Source organism: Xiphophorus hellerii, chromosome 1 (assembly GCF_003331165.1).
Source record: "Xiphophorus hellerii strain 12219 chromosome 1, Xiphophorus_hellerii-4.1, whole genome shotgun sequence".
Taxonomy (NCBI): Eukaryota; Metazoa; Chordata; class Actinopteri; order Cyprinodontiformes; family Poeciliidae; genus Xiphophorus; species Xiphophorus hellerii.
Window position 1 is genome coordinate 19,524,754 of NC_045672.1, and position 21,531 is coordinate 19,546,284.

Below are 21,531 nucleotides of genomic sequence, written 5' to 3' on the forward strand. Positions count from 1 at the left end.
AAAACATAAACATACAGTTTATCATTAAATATAATTGTGAAAAGTTGTGGAAAGCCACTGGCTTATGTGGTTATATGGGAAAAATATTCACCCAGTCTGGTTTATAGACATACACAGATCTGAAATAACATTATGTTAATTGACAGATGAAGTGATAAATGGTTCAGTAACAGTTTAAACTGCATAATTTTGATGTGTTGACCTTCAAATTCCCCAAGAGTTAGATCCAATCAAACGTGGGTGTTGATGTGTTAGACAAATAAATCCATGGAGATGGAGGCCCCACCTTGCAAAACTTGTCAGCTACTAACAGGTTTATACCACATAGCACAGCATGCCTTCAGGATATGAGTGCTGTCTATGTCTTGACTGGTCTGGACTGTTTTTACAAAAAATAAGGGCAAACATACTGTTTTGTATTTTGGCACATGAAGTGTGTTTTCAGTGTACAGAAAACAGCACCAGGTGTTGCACAAATTTCGTTCACTCATTATCAGCTTCTTTCTTTAGAAGACAATGGCCTCAGAAGAAGTTTCGAATCTCCCTACAATATTATATTGACTATGTTAGCACAGGAAACCATACCTTTGGTGATTTTAAATATCTCAGCCTGATGTCCGTATGTGCAAACATCAATGTTCTAAACAGGCAGAATGAGACCATTCTCCCTGTGAGACCCTCATTTCTGGCACACAGCTGCCATTTGATAAAACTGCACATTTGCATTTGTTTCCATCAGTTTTTTGCCTTTTCTCTCCATGTACTCACAGTTCCTCTGACGTATTTTGTCCCATTCTGGATGGATAAACAAATTCCTTCCTTCATCTCTTTAACTGTCTTTTGTTTAAATTAATAAAATGTTGGAGAATATTTGGGGGTATTTTTGCCTGGTTCCTATAATTTTATTAATAAGCTTCATTATCCTAGTACGTAGTATTTGTGGAGTTTTTCAGTTGTGAAAAAGATGACAAACAGATTGGTAAGAAGAAAGAATCTTAAGTTTGGGAGTCATTTTCCATAAGGAGGGAGCGGCAGGCTTTCCGTAGCAGGCGGTGTCTGGCTTTTATGTATCTGGACTGTATAGCTTGTTCTGTAAACATGGGTCATTTTTATGCTTATTTATATGTAATGGAACGGTTAAAAACCCCACTGTGAGCTGCTGGTGGAGTACACATTTGCAAAGATTTAGCTCGTTCTTTTGTCAGCTCGGTTCCTCCTTTATTTTTGTCCTTCCCTTGAAATTATACATATGTGACCAGCCAGCTGGAGTTATTGTGATTGAAAGTCTTTAAACCCATTATACCACATTAGTTCTGCAAAAGCATGGAGAAAAACAGCTGTAAGATCAATGCATAGTTTGTAAGTATCCAGATTGCATTTCAGAAATCTTAACCATGTCTGTTCCTTTGAACTGGCTGTGTAATGTGTGGTTTAGTGGTAGTATTAAACTGGTAGTCATCGCTTCTTACAAGGAATGAGTCGTTATTCTGTGGTTTCAGGCACTGTGCGCCCTGAAAGTAGTTTTTCATTTGGACACTTGCTTTCTCACGCTAGCTACTAATTTTAAAAATATGTGGTCCAAGGATCTCCCACTCTGAGTCAGTTTCGCACTATGAAACATGAGAGTGCAAACCTGCAAATCAACGGAAAGTTGTGCACTCTGAGCATACAGTAGCATTGTTTTTACATGCAGAAAGCCATTTGCACATGAGCTGCTTGGATGGGCTGTACATTCTAATATTAATGTCAATGTAGCACATGTGGGTCTGTTGTAGAAATGTTTAATGGAAGTGTGAATAACAATTCCACCCATCCATCCACCCACCTACCTACCTACCTTTGTCAATGCCTCCGTGAAACTGTCTATTAATCATTCATTGTTTCAGTTTCCACATATAATGCTTAGAATTTACACAAGAATTTATGGTGTTATGATTTTTAGTAGTTTTTAGTACATTATGTCGTGTCCAATGGCAACTAAGCTTTTTTGAGTTGTAATGTAACTAATTGAACTGAGGCAGAGTAGTGAGATGACACAAGGTCTAAATTAATTCAAACATCTTCTTCTGTTTTATGTTACATTTGTAAGAAAATTGGGATATGTTATCAGTAACTAGTTATTATTTAGCATATAAGCTTTCTTATAGCCATATTTCTGTTGACCTGTTGAGGTAGCAGGTTTCTTTAGTTTCCTGTTTGCAAAGATCATCTCACCATCAAGATCAGAGAATAAGGTTGAGTTCATTTGAAAGACTTTTCTTTTCTGTTTTAGTGCTGCTTCTGTTGATGAACAGCAAAAATTTACATTATGAGATAATTCCACCAAAGAAAGGAATGATGGTTCCTGAGGTTAGGGTTAGATCATCTTCTCCTATAATAAGACAATTTAGTTGTGAACAAACATGGAAGTGCTTAGCTTAAGCACAGCTACAGTGGGGCAAAAAAGAAAGAGAGGGAGGGCAGTAAGACAAAGACAGCATGAGCCTGAGAGCCCGTCGCACTGACAGAGTCTGGTTTTCTTTTCAGTAAGTCAGTGTCTTCTGGCGCTGCTCCACCTCACTTCTCTGTCTTACTCACTTTCTGGAAGCAGATCTGACTGGGAGGGAATATGGGGACGTCTTCGAAAGGAGGTGCGTATACGAAGAAGAGGAAGAAATGGGCTTAGTGTGTGTGTGTGATGGAGTGAGTGAGAGAGAGAGGAAATGAAAATACATGCAGAGAAAATACAGTATACGCGGTCGTGGAAAGTAGTAAAAAAACATGAGTGCATATGAAACGAGAGATGTGAGAACAGTTTTTTTAATCTAAACCACATTGTCTGCAGCAGAGTCTTACTGTAAGCATTGTGTTCTGAACCCAGGTGTATTGGCTTCTTCACCTTTTGTCCATTTAGATTGAGGAAGTAGTGAAACTATGCCCTCATTCCACAAGGCATGTGTTCGTGGCAAATGTTTGTTTATAACTACAGTAGGTCTGTAGCCCACTGTGCAGACACAGACAAAGGCTTCTGTGTAAGTGTTTGTCAAGGAAAACAAATGGCTGTTCTGTACGTGCATACTGCTGTGTGTAGGGGTGTGTGCTTGTGGGTAATGTGTGAACGCTTGCACTAAGGGAGAGAGCAGTTGCAGGCGTAGCTAGGAGAACGCAGAGGTTATTTGAGATCGTTAGACAGCTGCCAGGACTCCTGTGTCCTGACTCTTGTCCTCTCTACTTTTCTTTTCTCTTCTTGCACGCCTTCAAGTGTTAAACAGTGTGGCGCAACAGTTGCAGGCAGCTGGGAGCGAATCACACTCTGACATTAGCAGAACAGCTGTTTTATCCCTGTGGCCTGTGCATGAGAACCGGGGTTTGGGTTTGACACAATGGGCCTGCTTTGTTTCAGACCAAAACAATGCACGTGATTGCTGGAACATCAGAGCACCAGTGTGCTCCAAACTTAAAACTTCTGCTTAAAGATTGTAATTTATTTACAAAGATAATCCAAAAGAGAAGAGTTAACATTTTATATTCATAAGCATAATTTATGTGCAGAACAGGCTTTGATTGTTTGCATTGTAGCGCAGTTTACAAAATTTGAGTCAGATTGTTTTGCTTTCACTAAAGAGGCCTCTAATTGTGGTAAGATAAGTGGATGTTATTCCCATAGCAACAAGATCATATCTTTCCCAAGAGCAAAATTCATTAATTATGCTGGTTTTTTTCAAGGCCTTTATTTTCTAGGACAAGAATTAGAATGCAAGCTCAATTTCATTCCCAGCAAAAGAGCAGCTTTGCCAAGTGCATCACCTCTCCAGCTGCTACCCAGCTAATAGAGAAATGCTCTGGTGCCTGGAGAATATTAATACACTCATATCAATGCATTGACATCACACACACACACTGGTAATGGGTTTGTGTACTTGTTTGTGCAGGACTGTGTGCTTTTATGTTTACACATTTTGGCAAGTATTTGAAGTTTCAAGTCTGCAATGTTGTGCCACGTCTCATTCTATTTTGCTCTATTTTCAGTTATTTTCAGACTAACTTAATGTTATGAGTCTGCAAAAAGAGATTAGACACAAACATTTTCAGTGATCTTTGTCTGCGGGTTTGGGTCTGAGAGAACAAGAGATGAAGAAAGAAAGTGGAGGTGTTAAAAGTTTGCTGTGTAATTCTTGTGACTTGCAAAAATCTGTCATACCCCTTTTCACATTGATGCAAAAACAAACTTCAGTGTGTCTGATTAAGATTTTATGCGATTGATCTCCACAAAGTTGTGAATAATAGTGAAGTAGAAGGAAAATGATGCACAGGTGTAAAAAAGAGTGGTGTGCATTTCTACTTAACTCTCCTCCACAAGAGTCAATATTGTATAGAGCAGCTTTTCACTTCTGCTACAGCTGCAAAAGAGAGGTATGTCTCACACTTTGCGTCATATTTCTAGAGACCGAAAATTTTGCAGATTCTGTTTCCTTTTGTCTTCTGAAAAAACAAAATGTCCGCAGAATGATACTACCACCATCATTTTCTGATCAAGGAGATTGTGTTTTCAGGGTGACGTTCTCTTCCATACATAGCATTTTGCTTGTAGGCAACAAACTTAAATTTTGTCTCACACACCAAATTTGTGGAGGTCACAACTAGTAGTTGAATGTGCTTTGATTTAGGATTGAGGCTCACTGAACTGTAGACTGAACCTTAGTCTAAGTCTACAGCTGTGTCTAACAGGTTTTATCAAGCCATCCTTTGTGCTGAAGAAAATAACTTCCTCCGCATGATGCTGTCACTCCCATGTTTCATATGCAGCTTTGTGTGTTTAGGATGATGTACAATGTTTTCTGAGTTGCCATGACCCTCTTCACTACCACTTTGACTGATTATCTCTGTCAGTTTAGGTGGACGGACAGGTCTTGTGAGATTTGCAGTTGTTCCAAATGTTTTCCACTTTCAAATGAGGACTGAAAAAGTGCTTTGCGAGATGTTCCAAACTTGGAGTATTTAAGATCCAGGTTGTTTTTTTAGACAACCTGGAAACACAGGTTTCCAGGTTGTTTTTTGTGTGGCTTTTCTTGGTCTTGCCATGTCGATGTAGTCAGGTTCAGAGCATATGTAAAGACACATTTTGCAGACCAGGGTTACCTGCAGCACTGTCATTCAGTATTATGTTCAGGCAAAATCATTCTTCTGTGAAATTCCCTTCTCCCTCTTCAACATCCTTTTTATTCTCTTCTCCCTCTTTTCTCACCTTTTCAATCATGCATGCAGTCTTGTACGGAGCACACTCTTCATCTGTCTGGGCTGATTTGCTCAGGTAGCAGTGTGCTACGGAGAGGGAGTGTGGGGGTTTTAATTGTAGCAGAGAAAAGAGCAGTACTGAGATGGTGGAACCATCGAGAAAGATGAGCAAGAGCAGAGAGAAAAGAGAGAAACTTAGTCTTGTGGTGAGAAAAGAGGAAAGCAGCAATATCAGAGATGAAAGAGGGCGCAACAGAGAGAACAGAGTGAGCTGAGGCAGTCAGTCTGCAGTCTGCTGTGTCAGAGGTTCATTCAAGCTCCTGCAATTTATATCCTTTGCTCACACAGCTTTCACTTTCACACACTCATGCAAAAACACACATACTTACACATTGACATGCACAAGAAAGACTGACATGTGACTCCCCTGGTTTCCATTTAGCTCTGTGTTTACACACACTTGAGTCAGTCCATTTGTTTTTGTGGGAATCCCATGATATCAGATTCTGTATGTTTGGTGAAGCGCCTCCTCGTGTGTGTTTCTGTCCAAAACCTGCTTTATTTTTGCAGGAGGAAAGCAATTGTTCTGAAATAGATTTGGACAATTCACAGCTCTATCAAATAAATTGGAATACTACTGAAAAGTAAATTTATTTTAGTAAGTCATATCAGTTCACCTATCAAAAAAGTACAATTGCTGCTGATTAGAAGCTTCACATTAGTTTGAAAGAGTAATTTAAGCTTTAACTGGTTGTTTCAACAACTCAACTGTTTATATTTCTAGAAGATAAAAGCAGTCTGCATCTTAAAAACAGAACTGCCAAGCTTTTCATCTCAAGGTCTTGGGCTCTTAGTCTGTAAAGAAAAAAAACTTTTTCTGCTGAAGGACTAGTGTAAAATACTGGATGTGACACTGTGCATGGTTTTAGGAGATCCCTCATGTACCTGTCTATCCTACCTGCTTAACTCAACCTCTATAGTGATTGTGAATCATTAATTTTGTTTCGACTAAAAGATAGTGAAAATGGTTTGTGGAACACTTCACAAAACTTTGTCATAGCAATTTGCAAGCTTTTATTAAGTGTGAAGTAGTGGCGTCACTTTTATCCCAAAGATATTTTGTTCTAATTTTTCCAGGTTTAATGTGTGACGACCAAGCAGATGGGAAGAGAAAAGGTCGGCCTAAGACTGACGGTCAGGAGCTTAGGAGCATTCCTGTGAGTATCTCTCTTGGACATGTCTGGGTGCGTTATCTGGGCTTTGTTACCCCTTAACAGAAGACAGTTTCTTGATAATGTCTGCAAGATAAACCAATTTTTTTTTAAAAGAATTTGCTGGTTCTCACTCTTTTGTCATCATGTCTACGCAGGCCCATTTGATAATACAATGGAAGGAAGAGTTCAAGCGCCGCTCCAGGGTTAAATGTCCATGTACAGGCTGTTGGCTAGAATTTCCCAGCATCTATGGCGTTAAATACCACTATCAACGCTGCCAAGGAGTGAGTCACTAGCCTCTGCTGCTTTTCCTGCTATTTTGCTGGCTATTTCTGTTTGGATTCTTCCGATAAGGTCTAAAGATTCAAGAAACGCAATTGAATCTTATACGACTATTGAAGTTAAGAAATACAATTTATGTTTTTCTTCTTGAATGACTTCTAAGTTACCTAAGAGCTTTAAATAATAACCACCAACTAATATTGGATAATGTGTAGGGCGAGAGCTTAATCTAGGTCCCCACTCATGATATCTTTCTTCAGCCAACTGTAGCCGAGAAGCTGAGTCACGGCTGTCCCTACTGTGAGGCAGCTTTTGCCACAAAAGTACGGCTGGAGAAGCACAAACTGTGGAACCACCCAGAGAGAGTTAGCAAGGACGCCAAGGAACAGCAGCTTCTTAAGATTCCTGTCAAATCCAACATCAAGAAAAGGTGACTGAAAGTTCAAATTCTTACCCAAAGCCACCAGGCAGATGTTTTAAGTGTTTTAATGCCTAAATCTGTTCCTTCGGTGTGTGAATTTAGGCCTATGGAGAACAGTCCGCCATCGCCGGTGTTCTTTAAGGTGAAAAAAACGTATGAGGTTTCCGCACCGTCTCAGAATGGAGAACTAACCCACCTCAAGAGTGAGAGGAAAGTACACAGTCAGATCCCGGCTTCACAGCAGATTCACCCATCGTCACACACAGTTCAGTCTCAGTCGCAGTCACAAAGCACATCATCCGACGCAGGAGGGAGTGAAAGTGAGGGCGGGAGTCTTCCCTCTTCTTACCCCGACGAAGATCCAGAGCGAATGAGGCACAGTAAGATTGCAGCAAAATGTTGTAATATACTTTTGTGTTTGTCGTGTATGCTACGTCTTTAATGATACAATTCCTTTTTTGTATTTTTTTTTTTTTTTTTTTTTTTAATGGTCCAGGACGGAAGCAAAAAACTCCCAAGAAATTCACCGGAGAACAGCCGTCAATATCCGGGACATTTGGGCTGAAAGGTAAACACCTGCTGCTGCAGATAATCCAGCCTTTCTAATGGAAATTTGCACTCTACCACCATTTTCAATTACCATGTCACCATGGTTATAAAGATGATAAATAGATCGTCTGCGTAGACAGAATCAGCATTGATTACAGAAGACCTCAGGAATTATTTGATGTTTTATTTAATTATACAATTCTAAGGAGAACTAATATACCACTGTGTCCCTGTAGAGTTGATTTTAGGCCCTTTCAAGAGAATTGCATTTGGTTGTGTCATTGTGAATGCTCCCTATTGCTACTGATCAATGGAGCTAGTCTTTTAACAGCGTTAATGTGGCAACTGCTGAGATGCTTCATTTCTGGCTAAATGAAACAGTGAGTCACATACACAGCTTTACCAACCTCCTTCTGTCTTTGTCTCATTGATATGCTGGAAATACTCAGTGACTCATGTAGCATATTCAGGCTGTAAAGCACTTCTCATCACATGTCAAACAATTCATCTGCCGTTTTGCAAGACAGATTGCTCTCTTTCAGGCTGCCTCTCATAGATATGTATACAGTGTCTTGCAAAAGTTTTCATAACCCCTGAAGTATTTCATATATTTCCTCAATATAGCTGCAAATTTCAGTGCAATTTATTGGTTTTGTATATAACAGTCTAAGCCAAAGTAGTGCATAAATTTAAGTAGGATAAGATGATACATGGCATAATTTTTTTTCACCAAAACAAATATCTGAAAAGTTTGCATAGGATTTGCATTCAAGCTCTATTACTATTATTTCACTAAATAACATCCAATCCAACCAACTGATTTTAATTATAACCTCAAGGCAATTGGCAAGGCGATAACAGAGAACTGCTTATTTTTTTGTTTGTTTTTTAAGCTGTTATTGGCTCTACTGGCTTTTATTTGACAGTTGTCAGGAAGGAACAATTGTCATCTGGCCAGGACTCGGAATGCGTGACGGCCGCATCGAAGTCCAAGGTCTCTATATATGGGTCGCACACTTTATCCCTGAGCCATCGTCATGCTCAACAGAGAACTATTTAATCCATCATTAAAAAAATAAGGAGATTACTGCACAACTTCAAACCTACCAAGACAATTGAGATTCTGTTGACCTGAAAATCGATGTTCAAAATAAGGATCGAGGCTATTTCTGCCAGCGTTTGAGCTATTTCTAAGAAAGTTAAATATTTAATGTCTTTAGATTTGCAAAGCAGATAGAAACAAACCCCAAAACAGTTCAAGAAAATATTGACTAACTACAAGTCAGACTCTTCAGGTTTTTAACTGTACAGGACAGGAAAATGTAATTTTCTTAATACTTCACAATTTTAGTCTACTGTCATTCATATAAAAACAAAAAATAGAAGTTACTGGAGTTAATGTACAAAAGCTCAAGGTGATGTGAAAACTTTTTCAAAACACTAATTCTACTAAAGTAATATACACTGCTCAAAAAAATAAAGGGAACACTCAAATAACACATCCTAGATCTGAATGAAAGAAATATTCTCATTGAATGCTTTGTTCTGTACAAAGTTGAATGTGCTGACAACAAAATCACACAAAAATCATCAATGGAAATCAAATTTATTAACCAATGGAGGCCTGGATTTGGAGCCACACACAAAATTAAAGTGAAATAACACTACACGCTGATCCAACTTTAATGTAATGTCCTTAAAACAAGTCAAAATGAGGCTCAGTATTGTGTGTGGCCTCCACGTGCCTGTATGACCTCCCTACAACGCCTGGGCATGCTCCTGATGAGGTGGCGGATGGTCTCCTGAGGGATCTCCTCCCAGACCTGGACTAAAGCATCCGCCAGCTCCTGGACAGTCTGTGGTGCAACGTGACGTTGGTGGATGGAGCGAGACATGATGTCCCAGATGTGCTCAATCGGATTCAGGTCTGGGGAACGGGCTGGCCAGTCCATAGCTTCAATGCCTTCATCTTGCAGGAACTGCTGACACACTCCAGCCACATGAGGTCTAGCATTGTCCTGCATTAGGAGGAACCCAGGGCCAACCGCACCAGCATATGGTCTCACAAGGGGTCTGAGGATCTCATCTCGGTACCTAATGGCAGTCAGGCTACCTCTGGTGAGCACATGGAGGGCCGTGCGGCCCTCCAAAGAAATGCCACCCCACACCATTACTGACCCACTGCCAAACCGGTCATGCTGAAGGATGTTGCAGGCAGCAGACCGCTCTCCACGGCGTCTCCAGACTCTGTCACGTCTGTCACATGTGCTCAGTGTGAACCTGCTTTCATCTGTGAAGAGCACAAGGCGCCAGTGGCGAATTTGCCAATCCTGGTGTTCTCTGGCAAATGCCAAGCGTCCTGCACGGTGTTGGGCTGTGAGCACAACCCCCATCTGTGGACGTCGGGCCCTCATACCATCCTCATGGAGTCGGTTTCTAACCGTTTGTGCAGACACATGCACATTTGTGGCCTGCTGGAGGTCATTTTGCAGGGCTCTGGCAGTGCTCCTCCTGTTCCTTCTTGCACAAAGGCGGAGGTAGCGGTCCTGCTGCTGGGTTGTTGCCCTCCTACGGCCTCCTCCACGTCTCCTGGTGTACTGGCCTGTCTCCTGGTAGCGCCTCCAGCCTCTGGACACTACGCTGACAGACACAGCAAACCTTCTTGCCACAGCTCGCATTGATGTGCCATCCTGGATGAGCTGCACTACCTGAGCCACTTGTGTGGGTTGTGGAGTCCGTCTCATGCTACCACGAGTGTGAAAGCACCACCAACATTCAAAACTGACCAAAACATCAGCCAGACAGCATAGGTACTGAGAAGTGGTCTGTGGTCCCAACTGCAGAACCACTCCTTTATTGAGTGTGTCTTGCTAATTGCCAATAATTTCCACCTGTTGTCTATTCCATTTGCACAACAGCAGGTGAAATTGATTGTCAATCAGTGTTGCTTCCTAAGTGGACAGTTTGATTTCACAGAAGTTTGATTTACTTGGAGTTATATTGTGTTGTTTAAGTGTTCCCTTTATTTTTTTGAGCAGTGTATATTTACAGTTGATTGTCATTCTTACTTTTTGCTATCGTACACAAAGTTTTGCTCTTTGGTTTCTTACTAATCGTTGACCATCATTTTCTCTTCACTGTCATTTTTTTCTCCACATCTTTTTAAATAGTTTATTGTCCAAATTAATTACTACATTAGTTGTATCTTTTGTATGTGCATTTCAGGCATGACTAAGGTCGAGGAGAAGCTGAAGGCAGGTCGTGTGAAGAGACCAGAGGGCTGTGGGTTCAGCGATGAGCCTCAGAAAAGACCCTCATCTGCTCAGTCCTCCAAGAAAGAGCCAGTGACAGCAAGCTCGGGTGAGAACCAAGATCTATGAAATCCTTAAATAAGTAAAAAATAGGGAACCTAAAAAAATTAATTAACCTATTCTGATTATATACAAAATCTGAAAAAACAAAAAAGGATTTCTAAGTTTGCTCAGATATATTGTCTTAATGCATAGTTTATAAGAGAATCTAATCTTCACCCTCCATATAGTTTTTTTTAATGATGCCACAGCATTTCAAAAGCTGAGATTTATTAGATTTTTGCATTTTTTTTATTAATTTGGGCAATACCACCTAATTTTGTTAGATGTTGAAGAACTTCCTGCTTTAAATTTGTTCGCACCTTGATTTTCTGTGACTGCTTCATTCTCCTCAGGATGGAGAGGTAGCTTGACCAGATCCCAGGCATTATTATGTAAGAAGCATGTAGGAGAAAGGTCACTAGTATGTAACAAAGCTACATTTAAAATTACCCGGGCTAGGAAGCCTGTCATTAAATTTTTACAGGGGTGTAGAAATTTAATTAATTCTTCCTATCTGAAATTGTGCGTACTGCTTTTTGCTGGCTCATCTGTTCAGTGTGATTCTGGGAATTTTAAAACAAATCTGATAGATTCATTTAAACTGAGAAAACATTAAGCAATAAAATGTTCCTAATCCTTAATATTTTACATGCATTTTACAAGCCTTCCTGCTTCCCATTTGTGCTCAGGTGGTGTTTCTGACACTCAGTGGCAGCGAACAATCTCGGAGCGAGGTGAAGTGGTGTGCCCGACTTGCTCCATTGTCACCAGGAAAACAATCCATGGTCTGAAGAAACACATGGAGATCTGCCAGAAGGTATGCAAGAAATACACCTGTCTACCACACAGAGAACCAAAACTTCACTGCAACTGGGTCAATGTTCTATTTTGGTAGGGGAACACTGTTTTATGACTAAAGCTACCAAACTACAATGAGCATGTTAGTTTAGATACTAAGATCTGGCTGCGGACCAGAGCACATAGCCTGACTAATTAATTGTAACAGTAGCATCATTAGTTGTTGTACATTTTTAGTGTTAAATTTTTAACACTAAAGAAGCATGATACCATGATATTGATACTGTGAAACCATAATAAGTAGTTTCTCAAAGTTATAATTCTGTGTGACCTCTAATTACTCTTTGCATATTCTGTGATGTTATGCGATATAACATGATAGTGAATTAGCATATTACCTCGATTACTGTTTCATCCATTAAGTTTCAACTCTACATTGTACAGATATGATCCAGAAATACCACAATGTTTTTCAGGTGCTGAGTGTGTATTATCAGCAGTGTTATAGTGACACCCTCCCTGTGGATCGGTAGTTAACTATGCCATTTGCAGACCAAATCTTCCATCTTCCAGAGTCATCTTATGACATAGGCAGACCTTGCTAATTAGATTACATTTACATGTTATATTTGTTTTTGTGTTGATGAACCAAATTTGCCTTTTCAGGGCCTGATTTTGGCTTTTATAACAAAAATCCATCTGTACACAATCGGGCTTTTTTGAAGTGACAACTGTATATACATTAGATGACTATGAAAATAAAATCTGCCAGCATCTCCAGCCTGTGCAGTATTTTTACTAGTTTCTGGTTGTAATATAATAATTTTTTTATCTTATACCTCAGGGGTTGGGTTTTTTTATGAGAACTGACCAGATTGCTGACTACATGTTTGTGCTTTGATTGATTCAGTTTAGTGAAAAGCCAACTTTAGTTTTTGTTTCAGGTATGTAAATGATTCTCTGTTTGGCCCTCTCTGTCCTCAGCTCCAGGATGCCCTAAAGTGCCAGCAGTGCCAGAAACAGTTCCGGTCCAAAGCTGGTCTAAACTACCACACCATGGCAGAACACAGCACCAAGGTACTCTGGCATGTGTTGTGTTTTTTTGTGTTAAATACACACCTTCTTGTGTCTTCTTTGTGTATCAATCTTAGCCTGACCCTGAGGAAAGTGCTTTGGGTGTTTTGAGAATTTCCTGAGTGTTTTGACACCAGAGAATTTCAGCTGTTTGGAAACTGCTCTGACTTTTTCTTGTGTTGATGTGCTTCTTCTTCTCTGGGCCCATGAAGTTATACCTTATGTTTAAATATCTTTTCATTCAGTAAAATACATCTCTGTTTTTAATTCCTTAAAATTGTATTGGAACTCATAACCTGGATGATGGCATTTTTGTTTTATTGCTCCTATTTCTTTCTGGACCTGTCTTAAGTCTGTCGACCAAGAGCTTCATTAAGATACTATCATGCCCGGTTTTGCATTAGAGCAATGACACTGCAATGAAGTTTGTTAAATAATTCAAAGCTGCTTATTTGTAAAGGTATCATAAAAAATTAACGACTCTACAGGCAGTAAACTTTGAGGCTTGTAGTATGTCGCTAGGTGGTGAGCACCTAGGCTCCAAGGAGCTGATACATGGGCTCGTACATGTATATTTATGAAGTGTGTCATGCTTGGTAGTTTTGGAGTAATGATCCATTTGCACCAGCAAAATTAAACTGAGCGAATCAGCCATATATCTTCTGAAGGGACTTGTAGCCAGACATTACTGGCATCCTTTCAACTCAGTGGAGATGACTTCAGCATGTTAGGTATGTAAGATCCTCAGAGATATGAGAAGGCGTGTTATCTCAGGAAAATAACAATGCACCGCATATTTTATAGATGATCATAAATAGTTAGTGAAAATATAAAAGATCTCAGTATTTTGGATATAGTTTTGCCACTTGTGTTTTTGTACCCAAATCTCAGAGTAGGTCCTGACTGAAGTAATGGAAAGCTGAAATTAAACTTGTTCCTGTCTGATTGAAGGACAGTTACCATACTCACTCTAGCCACAGCAGTGACCCCTATTTTTAAATTATTTATGGCAAAAAATATTTATTATGTATTTGTAAGGCAAGTTGGTATTTCCACTGATCTTATTTATGCAGGCATTACTGCAGAAAAGAACATCATACCGCAGCAGTAGCATTTGCTAAATCAGATTTATTTATCTAGTGGCTTTGATTTATAGAAGCATCATTTTTTAATGTCCTGTCAATCTTTCAGCCCATAACTTGAACTCTGGTCCTTTTTTTTATGTGTAGCGATTCTTTTTACTGTATTATTTATAAGTATTTGATATTGATGTGGTTATTTTATTAATATTAGCCTTAATTGACTTATTTTTGTCCCTATTTTTTGCAGCCATAAACTATACTAGTTTATAGTAGCTGCATACCGCTAGTGCTGTAGTTTGGTATTTTTGTAGCATGTAGTTTTCAGGGACCTTTGGCCCTTTGTGTTGGAAGTGTTTGTACATGGACTAGGCTATTTAAAAACCTTATTTCCATAGTCTGTACGATAGTTGGGTTGTGCCCTGGAAAGGCCTCTAGTCCATCACAGGACAAGTAATTCTTTGGTGGTTCTCACTCTTCTTTTGTTCTATATATATTAGAGAAATTAATAATGCATGTTGATGCACAGCTATCCTTTTTTTGCCCGTCAGTGTAAATCACAGGCTCAATCTGCAGGCAAACATTATTGTTGAGATAAAAGGGCATCTCCTCTTTACCTTCACCTTTTATCTGATGCAGAGTTGCATGCCGTGTGTCTCATGGAGCGTTTTACGCTTGAGTAAACACGTGAAGTTAACCCCCCTGGGATTACTCAGTAGGTCCAGACTCTTTTCAGTGCCTCACTCTTCTTTTTTTCTATCTGGCAGCCTTACCATCTGTTGTTCTGGTCTTGGCTGCGTTTGGCACCAGCCGACATTCAAGTTAAAACATGAGTTTGACAGTTGTCACAAACACGCCTTGAGTAACAGCCTCACCATGAAATCATTCAATGATCCTGCCACAGTGTGAACAAATGAGAGGGAAAACATGCTTTCTTGGTACAATGTTATTGTGATATGAGGAAGCGGGTGGTTTTGTGGTGTGACAAGCTTATATGAAGGTGTGTTTGTTCCTCCTCAGCCCTCAGGGAGCGAAGGCCAGACGGGCAACGAGCACGAAGAGAGAGAACGGCTGCGGCGAGTGCTCAAACAGATGGGACGAATCAAGTGTCCTACTGAGGTATTCTTCTCTCTAGTTCTTTCCATGGCCTTGTCTCTTTTCTGCCTTTTATCATATATCATAATTTCTTTTAAACATCTGTCATTCACATTTTTGTCAGTTTTGCTGTCTAAAGTGACATAATCCCTTTTCCACATTTGCCGGTTTGGATTTGGTGTCTTTTTTTCTCAGACTCCTCACATGTGCCACTCTCATTTTACAAGGCTCCTATCCAGTCTGGAAAATTAATTTTAGTATTTTTAATATCAAAATAACTAAAGAAAATGATAGTATGGAAAAAAATTATCTTGTTTAGACTGTCGTCCCTGAATGACTGTGTGTGTACATGGTTGTTTGTCCTCTGTGTCCCTGTGACGGACGGATGGATGGATGGATGGATGTTCTGACAAACTTTATATTAGTTTTACTCATCTATCCATCTGCCCATACCTTGCCCTGCACAAGCATCCCGACCCCTTTAATTTTTGCCAGTTCTAACCCATTGGAACCACAAACATCATTGTATTTTATTTTAATTGTATGTGCTAGGTTACCAGAAATATATAGTAGTGCATGACTGAAGTGGAAGGAAATAAAAAATGCTTTTCAGTTTTGGCAAATAAAAATCTGAAAAGAATAGTGTGTTTGTATTCAGCCTTTCTCTGATATCTTAAATACAGTACAAAGAACTTCCTTGGTTTTATTAGTTGAATTATTTTAATCTCATATCATATACAGTATTTACTATCATATTGAAAAACTGCGTCAATAGAGGCAAATTGTTATCAGCATACTCCATTGGCAAAGATTTTAGTCTGCAAATATGCAAAGTTGGTAGAGACATACCCTCCAAAATGTGCAGCTGTAATTTCAATGAAAGGTAATCTTCTATCATTTTTATATTTTTATTTGTTAAAAAAAAAGAAAACCAAGTATGGTGCTCCTCCCTCTTTACAATTATGCATTATTTTGTGTTCATTCATCAAGTAAAATCCAAAAAAACTGCTTTTAAATTTATGGTTGTGACTCCACAAAATGTGAAGAAGCCAACAGACGAATGAATCTTTTTGCTAGGTTTCATCCATCCATGCCATGTTTGTTGATTATGTCGCTTCCATATTGACAGTCTGATTTCTGTAGAAACATTTTTCCTTCCAGTTTCCTAAAGGCATGACATTTTGACAAGAAAAATGTGTTGGAAGAATGATTTCAACTTCCTCTGCTTTAATTTCTGATATGATGCCTAAGCTACAGTACGTCATCACTCAGTTCCTGTTTCTGGGACTACAAAAGGTCAAAAGGTTTCAGAGAAGAAGGAAATTTGAAAAACTGATTGCCTGATTGATGTTTAGTAGTAACATGTTTGGACACAGAAAAATTACCACCTGTCAAACATCAACTAAAAACCGCTGACTAAATCCAGTAATACTGTTCCTTTTAACATTGAGATTTTTTGCCTTCCTGGCTAAATGTTCATCCTGTCTCATCTCTTGTCATTGTTGTCACACCATCTTACAAACCTTTTGTGCACAAACATGCATACACGCATACACATATATGTATATACACAGGGTTGTTCAGCCCACTTTTCCAGTCTGATGGGCTACCAGTATCACCAGCAGCGTTGTGGAAGAGAGTTTTCTGACGATGAGAGGCCTGTGTTTCTGTGCCAGCACTGTGGGAAGAGCTACCGCTCCAAGGCAGGCAGAGACTACCACATACGCACTGAGCACCCGCCGACCATCACCACTGTCACGACAGCGACAAATGCCAATAACTACAAGAACAACATCACTGACACCAACAACAATACAGGCAAGGAAAGGGTAAGTGGATCGTTGAGAGGACTGATGAAATATTGTCGGAGCATCAAGAATTTCTCCCAAATGAGTTCTGTCTTTGTTTTTCCAGGGGATCTCTGAAGACTCTCCGTTAGTAGGGAAGAAAAAAGAGCAAAACTTGCTCGAGAGGAAAGACTGGCCGGAGAAAATCCCAACCAGCCAGCCTAAAGAGAGAGACTTGGAAAAGGAACAGGAGAGAAAACAAAGCAAAGAGAAAGCAGCACAAATTAAGAATCAGGGGGAGGACTTTGAAAGGACACCCAGCGGCCGAGTGAGGCGGCAGTCTGCTCAGGTGGCCGTGTTCCACCTGCAGGAGATAGCAGAGGATGAGCTGGCCAAAGACTGGGGCACCAAGCGACGCATCAAGGACGACCTGGTGCCTGACAGCAAAAGGGTGAGGAGACATTACATACAGTGCTGGCTAGAATATTCATATCGATAAAAGTTTTTTACATTTTGTCATGTCACAAACACAAACCTCGGTAAATTTTATTTGGACAACAAACAAAAACGTACAGCCAGAGCAACAATGTAATGTTTTAGTTTAAATCCAGTTGAGAATCTGTAGCAAGACTTGACATTGATGTTCACAAACACTCTCAATCTAATGAGAATGAGATTTGACAACTTTTAGAAATATGCCCTTAAATGTTCTATAAAGGTGTGTATACAGGGCAGTTCAATGCATGTATACACACCACACGTTTTAGCATATGCACTACATTGCTTGGGTCAGCCACATAAAATACCTGTAAATAGTTTAAGGCTTGTGAAATACCTAGAGAAAATGTAAAAAATCTGAAGTAATGTGAAGATGTTTGCAATGCACTGTGGTAAATGATTAATGACAGCATGAATACATAAGTGCAAAAAAGAAAGACAAATATCTATTGAAATGAGTTAAACTTTATTTCAGTTAACAATTCAGGAAAAATGTTCTCTTCTGTACAGTTGAACTACACTCGTCCTGGCCTCCCCAACTTCAGCCCAGAGCTACTGGAGACCTGGAAGAACCAAGTGAAGGAGAAGGGCTTCATTTGCTGCACAAATGCTGTATGAAAATTCCTCTTGTTTACATGTCAAAACACAGAAAACAAATCTGTTTGGTTAAAGTACATAGTTTGTAAAAAGAAAGGGTAAACTTTCTGGGATTTTATTTATGAAGGAGAGGTTTAAATAATCACTTCAGTTTTTTAAGTATAATAAGAGTTTTATAAATATGTTCACTGACTCATTATGATCCATTGCTCTTGTTTTTACTTCAGAATTGTGAAGCTGTATATTCCAGCGTCTCTGGACTGAAGGCACACCTTGCCAACTGCAGCCAGGTACAGACCTCCATCTGCAGCAGCTCTATCAACTACCTAAATCACACCTATCTGTTGTGACAACATCATATAAGCTGAAATGTACTCAAATAGAAGCCAATCCAATATTTGAACCTGAGGTCATCTGCCAGACCAGATGTTTCCTCTTCAGTTTGTCTGTAGTGAACATAGGTCAAAGAAAATGTTGAAATTCATCACCAAAAAATAAAAAAGTAGGTAATTTAGTAGAATCTGATGCTCTTGTCTGTCCCCATAGAACTAGGCCTGTCGCGGTAAACAATAAATCAATAAATCGCACAATAAATTAAAACTATCGACCTCATTTTAATTAAGGGCTTTATCCTTTCTTCCAGCCTTTTTCTCTTTCTATTGATGACACTGAATGAAAAAAGGCTCCACTGACCTCTCCCTTCCTCATTTCCTTAGCGTAATGCCCAGTGCACACTACATGATCTTAGAGCTGTCGGCCGACCGTTGGCCCATTTTCAAAAGCTGAGAGACCACACATTAGCCGACGGAAATCCTAGGTATAACTGTTCGATCGGGTTCGATCGTGCCGTGTGGTGTCCAACAAAGGGCACAAAATAATGGCTACAAGTCCAGTTAACTAATTTTAAAACCAGTCATTAATCAATGCTTTACTACAATCTACCTGCAATGCATGTAGATTGCATTCAGTCCTGACTGAATGAAAATCATTATAACCTATTTATGTCACGAAGAACAGCTGAAAAGTTACCGGGTTTATCAACAGCGGTAACAATTTAGCTCCAACTCCTCCCCTTGTCATTTCTGTATTCTTTGCACGAAATGTTGAATAAACATTAATGTTGTTTCCACATATCATCTCCAATGTCCGCTGGACTTCGGGTTGCCCTGTGTCAGTTGTTTGGGATTCCCCTCCATAATTTCCCCTCAGAAAGCACGGAGGGGAATCTGCGCTTTCTGATTGGCTACCTGTCACATTCGACAGGCTGCGTTAACAGTCCCAGTCTCAGCTCCCTGATTTAGATCGGAGCGGCCACGACGATCTATTGTCACACAGCACACACTACAGGATAATCGGTTACGAAATCGCACGCCCAACGTTCTAAGATTGTCGTAAGGGGAAAATCGGGGCAGAAAATTGTGTAGTGTGAACTATTGCATCAGGTAGTCGATGTGCCCGTCTTCTCTATTTAAATCTAATTATTACTGAAGTGCAATATAGTACACAGACTTCATAATCTGTACTCTTTTGGTTGAATGCAGTATTTATTTCCACTTTGGCTTTATGTTGTTTAGTTTTTATTCAAGTACATTTTTTGTTAATGGAGACTGAGAATCCATTTTATTTTTGTTTTTGGTTGTTTTTTTAATTTTGTTTATCAGTTCCAGTGTTAAGTGTTCTTTTGAAAATAAAGTGTATTTATCTTTGGCAGGAAATCGCATGCGTTATTACTTTTTTTTCCATTAAATCAGTGTAAAAAGCTCTTCAAACAATATTATTGTTTATTGCAATAATTTTTGAGACAATTAGTCGCTCAGCAAAATTTGTTATCGTGACAGGCCTACATACTGTAGAACAGATATGATAAGGCATAGAACTCATATCTCATAAGACAACCTTTAATTAAGAGTTCTCTTTGCTTATCTGAAAGAAAAGGTCATAGGAAATCTTAAAATTGTAAAGCTTGATACAACTCATTCAGTCTTATAGAAAATGTCGGACTAATTAAATATTCAGTTCTTCTGACAGAAAAGTTCACATATTGGTCTAAATCTTGTTTTATTGTTTGGTTATTGTAATTTTATTACAGATAAACCCCAAAAGGTAATTTTCTTACTCATTGAACAAAAGATATCAACAAACATCAGCATGTCTACTAACTGAGGAACAACTTGGGAAACACTGCCCCCTTACAGCCAGTGTAACCCTTTGGTTGAAGTAATTTTAATGACACTTCTTGCAGTTTATCAACTAGTCTCTGACATCAGTCTGAGGAACGTTTGCCTCACTACTTGTCATTTTAAGTGGGAATAAATATGTAGGTGTACTAATTTATGCCTTTAAAAATGTGCATATTTTATAACATTTTATAAAACATGTCTTTTGGGCCTTTATTGTTTATTTACATCACTTGTATTTCTCAGTTTACGATTAATAATTAAGGTTAATGTTAAATATCCATATGACCACAAAAACACATAGATTGACAAAAACCAAACTTAGGCATATGCACAATGATCCATTCATGAATAAATTTGAAACACTCAATAAAGGAGATAAACACATCCCTGAAGAACACATTTGTAAGTAATGCACATCCATTGAATCTTTCTACTTAACATGATGAGCTTGTTATGCATGCTTATTGTATATTTGAATTAGTTCAAGTTAGTCTTCATACTGTATTTATGCATTTTTTGTTTCTACTTGTCTGTGTGTTTTTCAGGGTGGTGGTGAAATGGGAAAGTACACCTGTCTGATCTGTCAGAAGGAGTTTAGCTCAGAGAGCGGTGTTAAATATCATATTAGTAAGACACACTCACAGGTGGGTCTCTCTCTGTGGAAACTTAAACAGCCATTAAGAATGCACTGACATAAACATACAGTATATTTGAACATGAATGTGCCAGCTTCATTGAGAAAAACTTTTTTAAATTAAATGCCACATTCTTAGATCACCATGCAAAACATTCTTTTGCACTTTGAAATGCCTTGCTGCTGAAATGTGCTATACAAATAAAATTTGATTGATTGATTGATTGATTCTTAGGACCTATGTTTTGCATGCAAACTGAGCCGTTTTTTTCCCTGTTAATGAGTGTATACGCTGTGTGTCTGATAATTGTGTAGCATTATGCACAAACACATCACTGAAGTGACTGCTATGAAGGAAATGAAAAAACATAAATCTTACTACAGAAAAGTTTCCTAAAACTAATGAAAATTATCCTGATCGCTCCCTTTGCAGTATAAGAAGCTAATAAAAAGTGCCATAAAAGTAACTGCTCAGCAAGAATTACTTGGCGGCCCATTCTCTGGGAGGAGTGAAGGCCAAAATGATAAATAAATGATCAAAGCAACCTGAAGTTCTTTAATGCAGAACTAATGGCTGATCACCTCCATGCCAAGCTGCATTGATGCAATAATTTAAGCAAAAGGAGCCCCAGCAAAGTATTGAGTCAAAATACTGTGCAGTACATCAACTTACTTCTCAGTAGATCGATCATTTTTAATTGGTCTTTTTCTATTTTCTAATTGTTCAGTCATAGTCATCAATTCTAATAGATGCAC

The 21,531-nt window shown here is 39.0% G+C and overlaps 1 protein-coding gene across 4 annotated transcripts in view; it reads left to right on the plus strand.

Moving 5' to 3' along the window:
* Positions 1-21,531, plus strand: part of znf512b (zinc finger protein 512B) — a 37,119-nt gene that overhangs the window by 11,025 nt on the left and 4,563 nt on the right. For 2 of the 4 annotated variants that reach the window (XM_032576140.1, XM_032576148.1), the window contains 14 exons: positions 6,352-6,431; positions 6,584-6,712; positions 6,971-7,140; positions 7,234-7,511; positions 7,628-7,699; positions 10,906-11,040; positions 11,723-11,850; positions 12,816-12,908; positions 15,005-15,103; positions 16,654-16,908; positions 16,994-17,317; positions 17,875-17,976; positions 18,189-18,251; positions 20,687-20,785. In XM_032576140.1, coding sequence (XP_032432031.1) covers positions 6,352-6,431; positions 6,584-6,712; positions 6,971-7,140; positions 7,234-7,511; positions 7,628-7,699; positions 10,906-11,040; positions 11,723-11,850; positions 12,816-12,908; positions 15,005-15,103; positions 16,654-16,908; positions 16,994-17,317; positions 17,875-17,976; positions 18,189-18,251; positions 20,687-20,785 — 2,027 coding nt within the window. Of the gene's footprint in view, positions 1-2,508; positions 2,631-6,351; positions 6,432-6,583; positions 6,713-6,970; positions 7,141-7,233; positions 7,512-7,627; positions 7,700-10,905; positions 11,041-11,722; positions 11,851-12,815; positions 12,909-15,004; positions 15,104-16,653; positions 16,909-16,993; positions 17,318-17,874; positions 17,977-18,188; positions 18,252-20,686; positions 20,786-21,531 lie in introns of those variants that run through there. The other 2 variants (XM_032576165.1, XM_032576157.1) reach the window with 2 other exon arrangements.